The following is a 15,978-nucleotide window of genomic DNA, read 5'->3' on the forward strand; positions in this document are numbered from 1 at the left end:
AGACCCTACACCATTTCTGGCAGAGGCCAGTCCAGTCTCCTCTTGCTGGTCAGTTTGCTGGTCAGAAGGTCAGCAAAAGGGGATCACAGGACCGCCAGGACTCTGCGACCGTCGTAAATGTGAGTCAGCCAAGTGAACTCAAACTCAGCCGGTCTCTCCGGGAAGCTCCTGGGTCAGAGATTTCCCCAGAGTCAATTTTTCCTCCTAGGTCCAAGTCCCACTTACCTTATTGTTCAGAATGTCATTCATCCGTCTGGAGGTCTCAGAGGTATTGGATTCAGGGAAAACCTTCTTCGGAACCACACCGTACTTTTCTATTCAGACCAAAAAAAAAAAAAAGCCCCACAATTCAACATAAATTATCATACCAGCCCTCTGTCAGGCCAAAGAAAATCTCAATAAAAGGAGAATATTGGTAGCTCAGGACTGAATTGAGGGGCCCTTGGTGCTCTCTGAGTTTGGTGGTTTTCTTGCAGACGTTTTATGACCCAATAGGGAACGTTATCAGAGGAGGAGGAGGAGGAGGAAAAAGAAGGAGGAGGAGGAGGAGGAGGAGGAGGAGGAGGAAAGAAGGAAGGAGGAGGAGGAGGAGGAGGAGGAGGAGGAGGAGGGAGGAGGAGGAGGAGGAAGAAGAAGAAGAAAGAAGAAGAAGAAAGAAGAAGAAGAAGAAGAAGGAGGAGGAGAGGAGGGAGGAGGAGGAGGAGGAGGAGGAGGAGGAGGGAGGAGGAGGAGGGAGGAGGAGGAGGAGAGGAGAGGAGGAGAGGAGAGAGAGGAGGAGGAGGAGGAGGAGGAAGGAAGGAGAGAGAAGAGAAGAAGGAGGAGGAGGAGGAGGGAGAGAGGAGGAGAGGAGAAGGAGGAGGGGAAGAGGAAGGAGAGGAAGAGGGAGGAGGAGGAGGAAGAGAAGAAGGAAGAAGAAGAAGAAGGAGAGGAGGAGGAGGAGGAGGAGGAGGAGGAGGAGGAGAGGGAGGAGGAGAAGAAGGAAGAAGGAGAGGAGAGAAGGAGAAGGAGAAGGAGGAGAAGGAGGAGGAGGAGGAGGAGGAGAAGGAGGAGAGGGGAGAGGAAGAGGAGAAGGAGGAGGAGGAGAGAGAGGAGGAGAGGAGAGGAGGAGAGGAAGGAAGGAGAGGAAGAGGGAGGAGGAGGAGGAAGAGAAGAAGGAAGAAGAAGAAGAAGAAGAAGAAGAAGAAGAAGAAGAAGAAGAAGAAGAAGAAGAAGAAGAAGAAGAAGAAGAAGAAGAAGAAGAAGAAGAAGAAGAAGAAGGAGATGATGATGATGATGATGATGTTTGGGGTCCTTGGTGCTCTCTGAGCTTGCTTGTTTTCCTATAGACGTTTCATGACCCAATTAGGGAACATCATCAGTGATAGCAGAGGGGGAGGGCTGCACTCTGTTAATTTCTTGTAACTTGCCCTATCCGGGTTGGGATGGTCTAAACAAAGTCACTGGGTAAAGCCAGGTTTCACTCAAACCCCCCACGTTGCTAACTTTACACGTGCCCGATTCACTTAACAACCGTAGCGAGGAAGGTCACAAAACGGGCCAAACCTCGCTTCCCTCCCTTGCCCCGGGGAAGAGGAAACTAGGGAGCCTCGTCCATGCTAGAAGGGAGAAGGCTCAAGTTGTGGTGGTTAAGTCAAGGACCGCCCTGAAGGCCGATCCCAAGCCGGAGGCCTCTGCGCTGACTTCCGGGGGAAGGCCCCTGGGACACCCGCCCCTTTGAGGCTTCACACAGACCACCATACACGCCCCCCCCAAGAAGCCCACCCACCCACATTCGAGGGGCCCGGCTTGCCTTACCAATGATGTTCACCAGCATGTCCCACTGGCCGCCGTCGTTGCAAGGGTTGGCGAGGAGGAATTGCACCAGCCGCCCGTCGACCGGCTCCTGAGCGGTTTCGATGAAGGCGTGGAGGAAATAGTAGCAGCGTTCGATCTGCGAGGGGGAGGACGACAGGCCGAAGAGAACGGCATCAGAACCCCACACCTGCCTCAGGTGCTTCACCCCAAAAGTCTGTGGGCCTGGCTTGTTTCCCCCTTAAACCCAGAGGTCTCCAACCTTGGCCACTCGGAAGACTGGCGGACGTCAACTCCCACCAGTTGTCAAGTGGCCAAAAGCTCAGGAATTCTGGGAGTTGAATTGAATTCTTTATTGCCGGGGCACGAAATACATACAACGAAATTCGCATCACACCCAGAGACCAGACTCAACACGCGCGCGCACACACACACGATAATCCCCAAACACCCATCCGCCAAAAATTCCCCGCCTCCTAAAAACACACAAGCCTCCACACAACAGACCAAGTCATCCTGTCCAACTGGTGGTGGTTCATTGTTAAGTGCAAGGATAGTTCTGGGATAAAAATGGTTCGGAAAATGTGTGGTCCGAGTTTTAACGGTTCTGTATCTCCTGCCAGAAGGCAACGGTTCTGCACAGATTGTTTTTTTTTTAAAATAATTTTTAAAAAATTTTATCACAACAAAAAACAAACATAAAACCTTCTTTCTGTGCCACAGCGTGTCAGTTGACTACATATTTCTTCCTGCACAAAATAATATTATCATACATATTTAACTTGTATATATTTATAATCATTCTTATTAATATTTTATATCACATGTTAGCTCATCTATTTATCGGTAACAATATATTATACTATGCTCATATAATTCTTTACTCTTCTATCCAACCATTCATTAAATAAATTCCAAATTTTATAATAATCCTTTCCTTCTTGTTCTCTAATCGCCACTGTCAATCTACTCATTTCTGCACATTCAATTATTTTCTTAATTATTTCCTCTTCTGTCTGGAATTTTTCCATTTCTCCAATTTTGTGCAAACGCAATCCTAGCTGCTGTTCATATATTTATAATCAAATACGGTAACTCCTTATTATAACCCTCGGGCAGAATTCCCAATAAAAATGTCTCTGGTTTTTAAATCTATAGGTGGTTTTATCATCTTCTCCAGCCACATGCGTATTTTAATCCAATACGTTTTAGTCTCTGCGCATGTCCACCACCGCATGGGGTAGTATGATCCTGGTAGCTTCTGACCTTTCCAGCACTTATCTTCAAACATCTTAGCAATTCTCATTGGGGATATAGTTCACAAAGATTGTGAGCAGGATGGGTAGAGTCTCTGAGAATGTTGTGCGACTTCCTTAAACAGCGAGATGCGAAGATGTCATCCAGGGCTGGTAGCTGGAGCCCGATGATATTCTGGGCAGTTTTAATGATTCTCTGGAGAGAATTTTTATCCGCTACAAAGCTTCTCCCATCCCATGCAAGGATGCCGTATGTCAGGACACTCTCAACGGTGCTGCGGTATATAGATTTATCTTCCTCCGCATTCTCAGGAAGGACAGCTTCTTCTTCTGGGCCTTCTTCGCGAGCATGTTAGCATTCACAGTCCATGAGAGGTCCTCCGAGATATAGAAGTGCCCAGAAATTTAAAACTACCCAACCCTTTCCACCTTCTCACCATTTATGTCAAATGGTCAATGGACATCTCTCTTTCTCCTGAAATCGATTATAAGTTCTTTAGGGGTTTTTTTTTGGTATTAAGTGTGAGATTATTTTCTTTACACCCACAGGGTCAGCCCTTGTCCTTCCTTTCTATAAGCAGACCAGTCCACCAGTCTTCAAGTTGCCAAGGTTGGAGGCCCCGGCACCTGCCCAACCGTCACCTTGGTATTCTTATGGGGGGGGGGGGAGTGGTCAGCCAGATGTTTAGACTGTATCTGGTGTTTTTATCCTACTACCCTCCAAGGGCAAGCCGCTAGAATACAACCTTACAGCAAATCTCTCTCCCTATGAGCCCTGTTGATGTTACCTAGTTGGGTCATGAAACGTCTGCAAGAAAACCACCCAGCTCAGAGAGCACCAAGGACCCAACTATCTTCCTATTCTCTCTCCTTCCTTTCCTTTCCTTCCTTCCTTCCTTCCTTCCTTCCAGCCCTGATGATGTTGCCTAGTTGGGTCATGAAACGTCTGCAAGAAAACCACCCAGCTCAGAGAGCACCAAGAACCCAACTATCTTCCTATTCTCTCTCCTTCCTTCCTTCCTTCCTTCCTTCCTTCCTTCCTTCCTTCCTTCCTTCCTTCCTTCCTTCCTTCCTTCCTTCCTGCCCTGATGATGTTGCCTAGTTGGGTCATGAAACGTCTGCAAGAAAACCACCCAGCTCAGAGAGCACCAAGGACCTCACAGTTGGGATCATCCTCTGTAGGGTTCCCTGAGGTTGACTGTTTTCTTGCAGATGTTTCATGACCCAACTAGCTAACGTCATCAATGCTAGAAGGGAGTGGGGGGTGTGTGGAGGAGGAGGATTGTGGGGGCCCTTGGTGGTCTCCAGTCTTAATGGTTTTCTTGGAGACGTTTCTTTACCCACACTAGATAACATCGATACTGATGGCATTGTCCAGCTGGGTAATGAAATGTCTGCAGAAAAACAAGCAAGATCAGAGAGCACCAAGGACCCCACTGCCGTCCTCCTGCTCCTCCCTTCTGCATTGATGATATTCCCTGGTCAGGTAATGAAACGTTTGCAAGAAAACCAACCTCAGAGAGCACCAAGGCCCCCCTCTGAAGTTGTAGAAGGGAGTAGGGTTTATGGAGGAGGAGGAGGAGGAGGAGGAGGAGGAGGAGGAGGAGGAGGAGGAGGAGGAGGAGGAGGAGGAATAATAATAATAATGTGGGGTCCTTGGTGCTCTTCTGGTGGCTTTCTTGCAGACACTTCATGACCCAACTAGGGAACATCATCAGTGCTGAGAAGAGGAGGAGGGGGGAGGAGGAGGGTGGAGGAGGGGAGGAGGAGGAGGAGGAGGAGGAGGAGGAGGAGGAGGAGGAGGAGGAGGAGGAGGAGGAAACGACAACAGCTGTGGGATTCTAGGTGCTCTCTGAGCTGGAATATTTCCTTACAGACGTTTCATGACCCAACTAGGTAACACCATCAGTGCCAGAATAGAATGGGACACCCTCGCAGACATTTCATTACCCACCTAGGTGACACCATCCATGCTGGGAGAAGCGCTAGGAAGCAGCCGGTCAGAAGCACCACCCAACGTAGTATTTCAACATTTTCGGGTTTTCCTGGCTTCACTTTCCCCCCCTTAGCAATTTTCTATTGTAATCTTTAATTGCAGGGCGTGGGTTGTTTTGTATAACGCCCCCCCCGGCCTTTATCACACTGTCTTCCTATTTCAAATCTTTCTTCCTGTCAGCTAACGCCCGAAACTCCGGGAAAGGAACCAAGCCAGTACGTAAATCAACCCGAGATCCGCCTGAAAGCGGCTACTTCCACACCGTGAAAAGCAAAGGTTGCTTCTTACGATAGACGGTGAGGGGGGGAAAAAAGTCCCTTTTTTTTATTCATTGTCTTCTCCACGTCATTCCTGGTTTCGCAATGATGACCGAGAGGGGCAGGAACGGTAAACGCAATGCTGGCAGCCCTCATTGTCTAAAATGCTATTTCTCAACTTGAGCAGCTTTTAAGAAAAGTAGGCTTCAATTCCCAGAATTCCCCCAGCCAGCCATGCATGGGAATTCTGGGAATTGAATTCTGGGAATTGAATTTCCCAGAATTCAATTCAATTGAAGCCCACCCTTCTTAAAAGCTGCTCAAGTTGAGAAATTATTGCTCTAGGTAGGAGCTGAAATGTTCTTACGCCACCAAACAATCCGCCGGGACTACAATTCCCGGCATTTGGAATAACGAGGCTTGGAAGGGAACGTGGTCTTCTTCTAGTCCAACCCCTGGCTCAGGCCAGTAACCTATAATCTGTCCCAGAGGTGCTTTTTCAAGAGGCAAAAATGGCCTTGTGTTTTTTCTTCGACGGTGTTTGGCTTCTCATCCAAGCTGTGACCGGATGGTGGGGAAGGATTCCTACTCCTTGCGTAAAGGCAGCTGGTCATTTGCATCCTTTTTAGAGAGTCCTTGAGGCCACTTGGAGGTTCGTCTTGGGTCTTCGGGGTCACCTGAGTTGGCAAATGGTTCCTGTAGTCTGCAAATTTTTTTCCCCGCTCTGGAAATCCATTCCTATGGAGTGGATTGCCAGAGGATTTGTTCCTATGAATGGTGTGAGAGTAGAAATGGATTTCCGGGCAGGGGCGGAATCGCAGACCACAGGAACCATTTGCAAACTCCGGTGACTCCGAGGATACAGATGCAACCTCCAAGCGGCCTCAACGACCCTCTAAAAAGGAGGCAAATGACCAGCTGTGTTTCTGCAAGGCATATCAATCCTTCCCTTCCCCACCACCCGGTCAGAGCGGAAGAAGCTTCTTAGATGAGAAGCAAAACATCTTCAGAGAAAAAAAAACAGAAAGTCCAGTTTGCCTCTTGAAAAAAGCACCTTTGGGACAACGACAGCCTGGATGACAGAAAGCCTCCGTAGACAAAACAGCAGAGGGTATATAAATATACATTATTACTATAATCCCTAGCGAACACCATCAATGTCTAATTTATACGGATAAAATTGACCACTTTTGCTCTTCCCTTATTCAACAGAACTGTGATGACTCGTGACGTGACGCAAAAGCAACAAAGTCACAAATATAGCTAAAGTCCCTTTAATTCCTCCAACTTGGCCCCCAATGTCCAGTTATCATTGGCTGGAGAGAAGAAGAAAAAAAAACTCCCCCAATAACAATTTTTAAAGGGAAGAAATTCCATCCGAACCCAAAGTACATATAAATTATAAATAAAAACCAACACAAACCATTAATGAGACAGGGCAAGATAAGGAACTGCAAGACTTCCAAAATATAACAAAACACACACAGTTGGGAGGAGGCCAGAACCCAGATAAACAAAGATAATTCACGCTCTGCTTCCAGCAAGGTGCTGTGCGCAAACACCCTTTTTAAATCCTGTTTTCCCAGCTGCAGCTAATGAAGGGAATCAGGGCCCTTTCCTGCCCCGTAAGCCATGTTGCTCCCTTCTCCGTTCCTCCCTGCGTGTCCTAGGATGAAGAAAGGGTGAGCCTGGGTCTTCCTCTGAATGCTCAGCCGGATTGTGCCCTTCCCCAGTTTCCTCCAGAGCCACACTCCCACTCCCTGACAGCTGTTCCACCTCTCCCTCGGAATCAGAGAGGGGCAACAGATAAATAAATATCAGTAATAATAGTCTCAAAAGACTAGAAATTTAAAACAATGACATCATCCAGCCTCCATATTCAGAGGGTGCCTGATGAGAATGGAATGGGCCGACTCAATCCCATTTAACAATTTAAAAATGAATTTTTAAAAAATTACTTTTAACTTTTTGTCGTTCCCGTCTCACTTCTGCCCTTCCTTTTGCCTCCGGCCCTTGAACGGTTCTATTCTATCACTTCTTTGATGCGGCTAATCCTCAACTTACAACAGTCCATCTAGTGACCAATCAAAGTCACAACGGCGCTGAGAGAAAGGGGCCCGTTTTTCCCACTTAAATGACCGTTGCAGCTGTTTCCCTGGTCACAGTCCGGATGCTTGGCGACGGGCTCGTGTTTATGATGGTCACAGAACCCTGGAGTGTTCTAAGTTTGCTGGCTAAATGGGTGGTTGTAAGACGAGGACGGCCTGAACTCAAGGAAAGGGGGGGCCAAAATTGCCGTTCTGAGCAAGCGGTACCTTGTCCCAAAAGAAGAGGTAGGACTGGCTGAACTCAAACTCCTCAATGTTCAGTTTCTTCATGAATGGCAGGCGCATCACATTTAAGCAAGAGAAGATCCAGCAGCGTCCTGAAGACCAGAAGGGAGGAAAAGAGAGAGACGGACAAGGCAGAAGGTTTAAACTCCCAGGGGAAAAAAAAAAAGAACAGTGTCCCGACGGTGCATTTTTTTTTTCCTTTTCAAAAGACAATTTTGACTTTCTTGGCTTTTTGCTTTGAAGACGTTTCGCTTCTCATTCACGGGCTGCTTTCTTCAGAGAAAGAGAGAGAGAGAGAGAGAGAAACAGAGGGGGGGGGAAGGAAGGAAGGAATAAAGAACGACAAACAGAGAGGGGGAGAGAGAAAGGAAAACAGAAAAAAAGAGAAACAGACAGGGAGAAGAGAGGAAAGGAAGAGGAAAAAAACAAAGGGAGACGGGGAGAGAGAGAGATAGAGAGAGAGAGAGAGAAAGAAAGAAAGAAAGAAGAAAGAAAAAAGAGAGACAAAGAGAGGAGAGGAAAGGAAAGGAAAAGAAAAACAGAAAGGGAGACAGGGACAGTGAAAGAAAGAAAGAAAGAAATACAGACTGGGAGAGGAAAGGAAAGGAAGAGAAAAACAAGGGAGACAGGGACAGTGAAAGAAAGAAAGAAAGAAAGAAAGAAAGAAAGAAAGAAAGAAAGAAAGAAAGAAAGAAAGAAAGAAAGAAAGAAAGAAAGAAAGAAAGAAAGAAATACAGACTGGGAGGGAAAGGAAAGGAAGAGAAAAAAACAAGGGAGACAGGGACAGTGAAAGAAAGAAAGAAAGAAAGAAAGAAAGAAAGAAAGAAAGAAAGAAAGAAAGAAAGAAAGAAAGAAAGAAAGAAAGAAAGAAATACAGACTGGGAGAGGAAAGGAAAGGAAGAGAAAAACAAGGGAGACAGGGACAGTGAAAGAAAGAAAGAAAGAAAGAAAGAAAGAAAGAAAGAAAGAAAGAAAGAAAGAAAGAAAGAAAGAAAGAAACACAGACTGGGAGGGGAAAGGAAAGGAAGAGAAAAAAACAAGGGAGACAGGGACAGTGAAAGAAAGAAAGAAAGAAAGAAAGAAAGAAAGAAAGAAAGAAAGAAAGAAAGAAAGAAAGAAAGAAAGAGAAAGAAAGAAAGAAAGAAAGAAAGAAAGAAAGAAAGAAAGAAAGAAAGAAATACAGACTGGGAGAGGAAAGGAAAGGAAGAGAAAAAAACAAGGGAGACAGGGACAGTGAAAGAAAGAAAGAAAGAAAGAAAGAAAGAAAGAAAGAAAGAAAGAAAGAAAGAAAGAAAAACACAGACTGGGAGGGGAAAGGAAAGGAAGAGAAAAAACAAGGGAGACAGGGACAGTGAAAGAAAGAAAGAAAGAAAGAAAGAAAGAAAGAAAGAAAGAAAGAAAGAAAGAAAGAAAGAAAGAAAGAAAGAAAGAAAGAAAGAAATACAGACTGGGAGAGGAAAGGAAAGGAAGAGAAAAAACAAAGGGAGACCGGGACAGTGAAAGAAAGAAAGAAAGAAAGAAAGAAAGAAAGAAAGAAAGAAAGAAAGAAAGAAAGAAAGAAAGAAAGAGAGAAAGAAAGAAAGGAAAAAAATAGAGACTGGGAGAGGAAAGGAAAGGAAGAGAAAAAACAAGGGAGACAGGGACAGTGAAAGAAAGAAAGAAAGAAAGAAAGAAAGAAAGAAAGAAAGAAAGAAAGAAAGAAAGAAAGAAAGAAAGAAAGAAAGAAAGAAAGAAAGAAAGAACAAATACAGACTGGGAGGGAAAGGAAAGGAAGAGAAAAAACAAGGGAGACAGGGACAGTGAAAGAAAGAAAGAAAGAAAGAAAGAAAGAAAGAAAGAAAGAAAGAAAGAAAGAAAGAAAGAAATAAATAAATAAATACAGACTGGGAGGGGAAAGGAAAGGAAGAGAAAAAAACAAGGGAGACAGGGACAGTGAAAGAAAGAAAGAAAGAAAGAAAGAAAGAAAGAAAGAAAGAAAGAAAGAAAGAAATACAGACTGGGAGAGGAAAGGAAAGGAAGAGAAAAAAACAAAGGGAGACAGGGACAGTGAAAGAAAGAAAGAAAGAAAGAAAGAAAGAAAGAAAGAAAGAAAGAAAGAAAGAAATACAGACTGGGAGAGGAAAGGAAAGGAAGAGAAAAAACAAAGGAAGACAGGGACAGTGAAAGTGAAACCACCCCCCATCTTAGCCGCCGACTGGGAACCCTCAGAGGACGCCTTCGACTTACGCCATTCGTTTAGTGACCGTTCAAAGTTACAATGGCCCCGAAAAGAGTGGCTTAGGACCGCTTTGCACACTGCCGGCCGACTACATCCCCCTGGGTCACGGGATCAAAACTGCCAGCTTGGCAGCTGATTCACATTTATGACGGTCACATCTCCCTGGAGGGGGGGAGGGTCATAGGATCCCCTTTGGGTCACCTTTTGACAAGCAACATCGATGGGGGAGCCGGATTCACTTAAGAACCGCGTGACCGACTTAACCACAGGTCCTAGGATGAGGCAAAACTCCCTTGCCTCACTTAGCAACCGGAAATTCCGGGCTCGGTTTGCGGTCATAAGTCGAGGACCTTTGGTGAGGGTTTTTTTAAAAACCTTCAAAACTTGGCTGTCTTCCCCAGCCCGGGGCACTGAATGAGTCGAGAGGGCCTTGTTTTTTCTTAATAACTCTTTATTGGCTAATTATCTCAGCTGCTTGGATATTTTTTAATTTGTTTAAATGTATTTAATTGTTTTAATACGCTTAGAGCTTTGTCAGCAGGCCAGAGTTGCTGGAATAAGATGGGTGGCTATAAAAATGGAATAAATAAAAATAAAGGCTTTTTGGGTGGGGACTGGAACGGTACCCTGAGATGGTTACGATCCAGGGGAAAAAAAGAGCCAACAGGTGGAGGTAACCTCCTACTCTCTCTTTCAGGTAGAGGCAGGTCTGAGCAGGTTTATAAAAATATAATTTTTAAAAAAATTATAGCTAGTCCTCAACTTACATTTTGTTTGGCAACCGTCCAAAGTTACAATGGCCCTGAAAAAAAACTGGCTTGAGACCATTTTTTTTGGAGAGGGATCTTGGAGTCTTAGTGGACAACCAGCTAAATAGGAGCCAATGTTATGCAGCAGCAGCCAAAAAAGCCAATGCAATCCTAAATTGCGTTAACAGAGGGATACAATCGAGATCACGGGAGGTACTAATACCACTCTATAAAGCCTTAGTAAGGCCACACCTAGAGTCCTGCATCCAGTTTTGGTCACCACACTATAAAAAAGAGGTTGAGAGTCTGGAAAAAGTGCAGAGAAGAGCAACCAGGATGATGAAGCGACTGGAGACCAAAACATACATAGAATGGTTGCAGGAACTGGGCCTGGCAGGTCTGTCCGTCAATCAATCGTGTCTGTCTATCCATCTATATCATGTCTATCGATCTATCTATCATGTCTGTCTATCTGTCTGTCTGTCTATCTATCCTTAGTAAGACCACGCCTAGAATCCTGCATCCAGTTTTGGTCACCACACTATAAAACAGATGATGAGGGCACTAAAACATGCAATGAACGGTTGCAGGAACTGGGCCTGGCTGGTCTAAGGAAGAGAAGGACCAGGGGAGACAGGAGAACATCTTCCAATATTTGAGGGGCTGCCACAGAGAGGAGAGAGGGTGGTCAAGCTATTCTTCAAGGCACCTGAAGGCCAGACAAGGAATAATGGATGGAAACTGAACCAGGAGAGATTCAACCTGCAAATAAGGAGAAACTTTCTGACAGTGACAACACTCTACCCATGAGACAGAAGTTGCCTTCAGAAGTTGTGGGAGCTTCATCCCAAGAAGCTTTCAAGAAGAGACCAGACTGCCATCTGTCAGAAATGGTGTAGGGTCTCCCGCTTGGGCAGGGGGTTGGGCTAGATGACCTACAAGGTCCCTTCCGACTCTGATTATCTGTTATCTCTGCTTATTCACACTTAGTGACTCTCTGATCCCCTGATCAAAATCAGAACCCTTGGCAACTGGTTCATATTTATGACGGTCACAGTGTCCCGGGGTCCCGGGATCTTTCCCAGAAGCCAGATTCACTTAACAACCGTGGGACTAACTTAACCGCTGCAGCGATTCAACTGAACAACCGGGTCAAAGAAAGGTGGAAAAAAACGGGGCAGGACTTGCTTTGATGATGGTCTCGCTTAGCAACGGAACTTTCTGTGCCTCAATTCCTCATTTTCTTAAAAGTAAAAAAGGTAAACGTTCCCCTTACACCTACGTGCTAGTCATTTCCGGCTCTAGGGCGCAGTTCTCAGGTCCGTCGCAAAGCCAAAGAGCCAGCGCTGTCCGAAGACGTCTCCGTGGTCCTGTGGCTGACATGACTAAACACCTTCGAAGGCATACGGGACGCTGTCCTCTTCCCACCAAAGGGGTTCCTATTTTTCTACTCGCATTTTTTTTCTACACGCTTTCGAACTGCTAGGTTGGCAGAAGCGGCTTGGACAAGGAACGGGAGCTCGCTCTGCGACGCAGCGCTAGGGATTCGAACCGCCAAACGGCCAACCTTTCTGACCGACAAGCTCAGTGTCTTAGCCACTGAGTCCCTTCATCCTCTTTTAACGACCCCCATAATCCCTTGCAGGGAATGGAGCTAGCAGAGTAATTTCCTGGCTGGATGCCTTACCCGTTGCCAGTACGGAGTTTTGTTCAACACTGGGTCCAGGGAGAGAAATATCTGTCTCGACCCCTAGGATCGAACTCACAGCCTCCCGATTGGGACGTGAGAGATCTCCGCCTCTAGGCCACCGCACCCTCCCTTTCTGGGGCTTAATGGTGGTCACAAATCGAGGACTAGGCTGTCGATGCGGACAGCGGTTTACCTGAATTCTTCTGGTTGGTGACCGGCTTCCCTTCGGCCGGCACCGCGTGCTGGAAGACCTGCAGGGTGTTTTGGAGAACGTCCCGGTCGAGGCTTCCATCCAGGAAATCCGTTGACGTAGCCACATTCTGGGCCAGGCGATAGCGAGGTTCGCCTTTCAAGGCTTTCAGGAACGCCCCGGATTTCTTCAAGCTTAACCCTGTTATAATTGAAAAGAAATAAAGAAGGGACATACAATAATAAGAGTTTTGAAGGGACCTCGGAGGTCTTCTAGACCAGGGGTTTCCAACCTTGGCAACTTTAAGCCTGGAGGACTTCAACTCCCAGAATGCCCCAGCCAGCAAAGCTGGGGCATTCTGGGAGTTGAAGTCCTCAGGCTTAAAGTGCCAAGGTTGGAGATCCCTGTTCTGAGACCAACCCCTGCTGAAGCAGAAGAACCTATACCATTCCAGACAAGCAGCTGTCCAATCTCTTCTTAAAAGCCTCCAGGGTTAGAGCATTTACAACTTCTAGTGGCCAGCTGTTCCACTGGTTCAATTGTCCTCACTATTAGGAAGTTTCTCCTTAATTGCTTCTCTCCTTAATTAGTTTCCATCTATTGTTCCTTATCTTGCCTTCAGGTGCTTTGGAAAATAGTTTGACTCCTTCTTCTTTGGGGGCAGCCCCTCAGATACTGGAATGTTGCTATCATGTCACCCCTAATTCTTCTTTTCTCTAGACTAGACTAACCCAACCTCCAGGGATGGAGAACCCACAACTTCTGATAGCCAGCAGTTCCACTGGCTAATTGTTTTCACTGTCAGGATGTTTCTCCTGAATTCCAAGTGGCTTCGTCTCCTTGGTCAGTTTCCATCCATTGCTCCAATATGCCGCTCACAATATGGATGCAGTATTCCAGGTGTGTTCCAACAGTGCTTTTTCCAAAAGGTAGCTGGTTTTCCAAACAAAAGTCCAGTTGCCTCTGGAAAAAAACACCTTCTGGGACAAACCATGACTTGGATGACTGGAGAATCATCCAGCAACCACGATGATTAGGGGATTGGAGGCTAAAACTTATGAAGAACGGTTGCAGGAACTGGGTATGTCTACGTTTAATGGAAAGAAGGACATGACAGCAGCATTCCGGTATCTGAGGGGCTGCCCCCAAAGAAGAGGGAGTCAAGCTATGCTCCAAAGCACCTGAAAGGCAGGATAAGGAACAATGGATGGAAACTAATTAAGGAGAGAAGCAACTGGGAATTAAGGAGAAACTTCCTAATAGTGAGGACAATTAACCAGTGGTTTGCCAATCGCACCGGGGCAGATAGGATGTCACTCCAGAGGGTTAACGTCATTGCCCCTCAGAGGATCATGGGTTGCCCTCTCCCCTCTTTGGAAGAGCCTTATAGGTCCCGCTGCCTTAAGAAGGTTCAAAACATCCTTAAAGATCCATCTCATCCTGGGCACCGCCTTTTTGTGAACTATGACTATCTGGCAGACGTACAGAATAATAAAACAAGGACAAATAAGCTGAAAAACAGCTTCTATCCCAGGGCAGTAGCTCTTTTAAATTCCACTGTATGGCGCAATATGAATGCAATATCAGGGGTTCTCCATTCAATTGTACAGAATGTGAAGGAGGTGCGTTTTTGTGTTTATTTTCATGGACATGATGCGCACTGAAGATGGTGTTTGATTTCATTGTACGACGTACAATGACAATAAGGTAAACTAAACTAAACTAAACTAATCTTCGTAGACATATTGCAAGTGGGCTCTTACTAAAGCTTTGTAAAGCTGTATTAGAATTTCTTGCAATCTTGATTCTCTCTCTATTATTGCAAAGATAAGCCACGTGAGGACAAAGCCACGTTTTGGAAAAATATTCCTGATCTTGAGATTGCTCGTTGATTGCTTGCTCACAGAGAGGAAATGCCCTCTTGAGGTATCGTAACAAAGACTTTTTGCAAGCCTGTTGAGACATTTAATTTGGTTGTGGGCGAGAGTTTAACGTATAGCGGTTGGGGCTCAAATGTGGCTTTTATGTGGCCGCACCTTCCAGCTGCCCACGTTTATTCTGCTTTCAAGATTTGCTTCCGCTGCTCGCTGGATCTCCTTACGTGTCACTTTTGTGCAGCCTTTTTAAAAAGCAGGAAAAATAACAAGGACAAAGTGCAATCCCAAATATTCATCCACCTCTCCGACTGGCAGGGCTGTCCCTCTTTACCAACGTGGCCGATTTGTACAGCAAAAATGAAACCAACCCCCAAAGCGGCACTGATGATGTTACCTAGTTTGGGTCATGAGATGTCTGCCAAGAAAACCACAAAGCTCAGAGAGCCCCAAAGACGGACGGACACACAAAAAAACACACAAGTTCTAGCCTGAGCAACAAATATTCTCTTTTCATTGGAATAGGAAAAAAACACATCGCAAACTGTAAAATATATACACGGAAAAAGCCTGGGATATCGTTTTATAAGCCACCCGTCAAACTGAATACTCCAAAAAAAAATTGCCAAAGTCAAGAGTGGCACATTTTTAGTTTTCTACCCCAAATTCCTGGGAGGGGAGGGCTGGGTCCCAAGAGGAAAATAAAAGAAAGAATTTATGGAATTTAATAGGTGGTTTTCATTCTCATTTTTAGGGGGGGAACAATTTCACAGCCACAGAAATTGGAGGACAATGAAGATGTCACATACACCGTCCACCTGTATATTTATGTACAGGTACTCCTCGACTTATGATCACGACTGAGCCCAAATTTATGTTATTGAGCGAGGCACTTGTTAAGCTCCATTTTATGACATTTCTTGCCGCCGTTGTTAAGTGAATCCCTGCAGTTGTTAAGTTAGTCACTCAGTTGTTAAGTAAATCTGCCTTCCCTCCCTCGATTTTATATATTTTCTTCAATCGGCATCCATAGGGCCCCAATTTTGGGGTGGCATCCCACTGTGTCAACCCACCCCCTCCTCAAATTATCTCCACATGGCTCCCCCCCCCAAACCCACCCTAAATCTAGGGGTTTGTTTGCTTTAAATTATTATTATTTTAAAATCTGGTTGCTTTAAATTGGGGAGGGGCTTCCACTCCCAGAATTCTTTGCTGGCTGGGGAATTCTGGGAATTGAAGTCCTTCCCCTCCTCCCCCGCCCCCCATTTTAAATCGCTGGTTTAAATTTAAATGAATAGAAAAGTCAAATTTGGAGCAGATGGAAGATTTAGGCTTTGCTTTTTGGGGGTCTATTTTTAGGAGCCGCCCCCCGTCTTATCCCAAAGCGGGCTCCAGGCAGAAAGCACTCTGCACATGTTCAGAGGCACGCTCGTCGTCGTGTTTCCCCCCCCCGCACCCCGTCCCGAGGAGCCCTCGTTCCCCCCCCCCACCGGCTCCCGGGCCACCGGCCGTCCCCATAGCAACCCCGGCTTCGCGCCCCCTCCCTCCGCCGTCCCCATGGCAACGCACCTGAGACACACATCGCGAACCCCGCAGGCACAACCGCCGCCGCCGCCTCGCTACC

The 15,978-nt window shown here is 46.1% G+C and overlaps 1 protein-coding gene across 1 annotated transcript in view; it reads right to left on the bottom strand.

Annotated features, from left to right (window-relative positions):
- Window positions 1-15,978, bottom strand: part of BLMH (bleomycin hydrolase) — a 40,135-nt gene extending 24,157 nt beyond the window's left edge. Inside the window, exons 1-5 of the mRNA XM_087924534.1 lie at window positions 15,924-15,978; window positions 12,484-12,681; window positions 7,616-7,725; window positions 1,795-1,930; window positions 226-314 (exon numbers count right to left, since the gene is read on the bottom strand). Of these exons, the coding sequence (XP_087780660.1) occupies window positions 226-314; window positions 1,795-1,930; window positions 7,616-7,725; window positions 12,484-12,681; window positions 15,924-15,936 (546 nt within the window). The 5' untranslated portion in view covers window positions 15,937-15,978. The remainder of the gene's footprint in view (window positions 1-225; window positions 315-1,794; window positions 1,931-7,615; window positions 7,726-12,483; window positions 12,682-15,923) is intronic.

This window comes from Pseudonaja textilis, chromosome 1 (assembly GCF_049901715.1).
Source record: "Pseudonaja textilis isolate UNSWEBS1 chromosome 1, rPseTex1.2, whole genome shotgun sequence".
NCBI classification, from domain to species: Eukaryota; Metazoa; Chordata; class Lepidosauria; order Squamata; family Elapidae; genus Pseudonaja; species Pseudonaja textilis.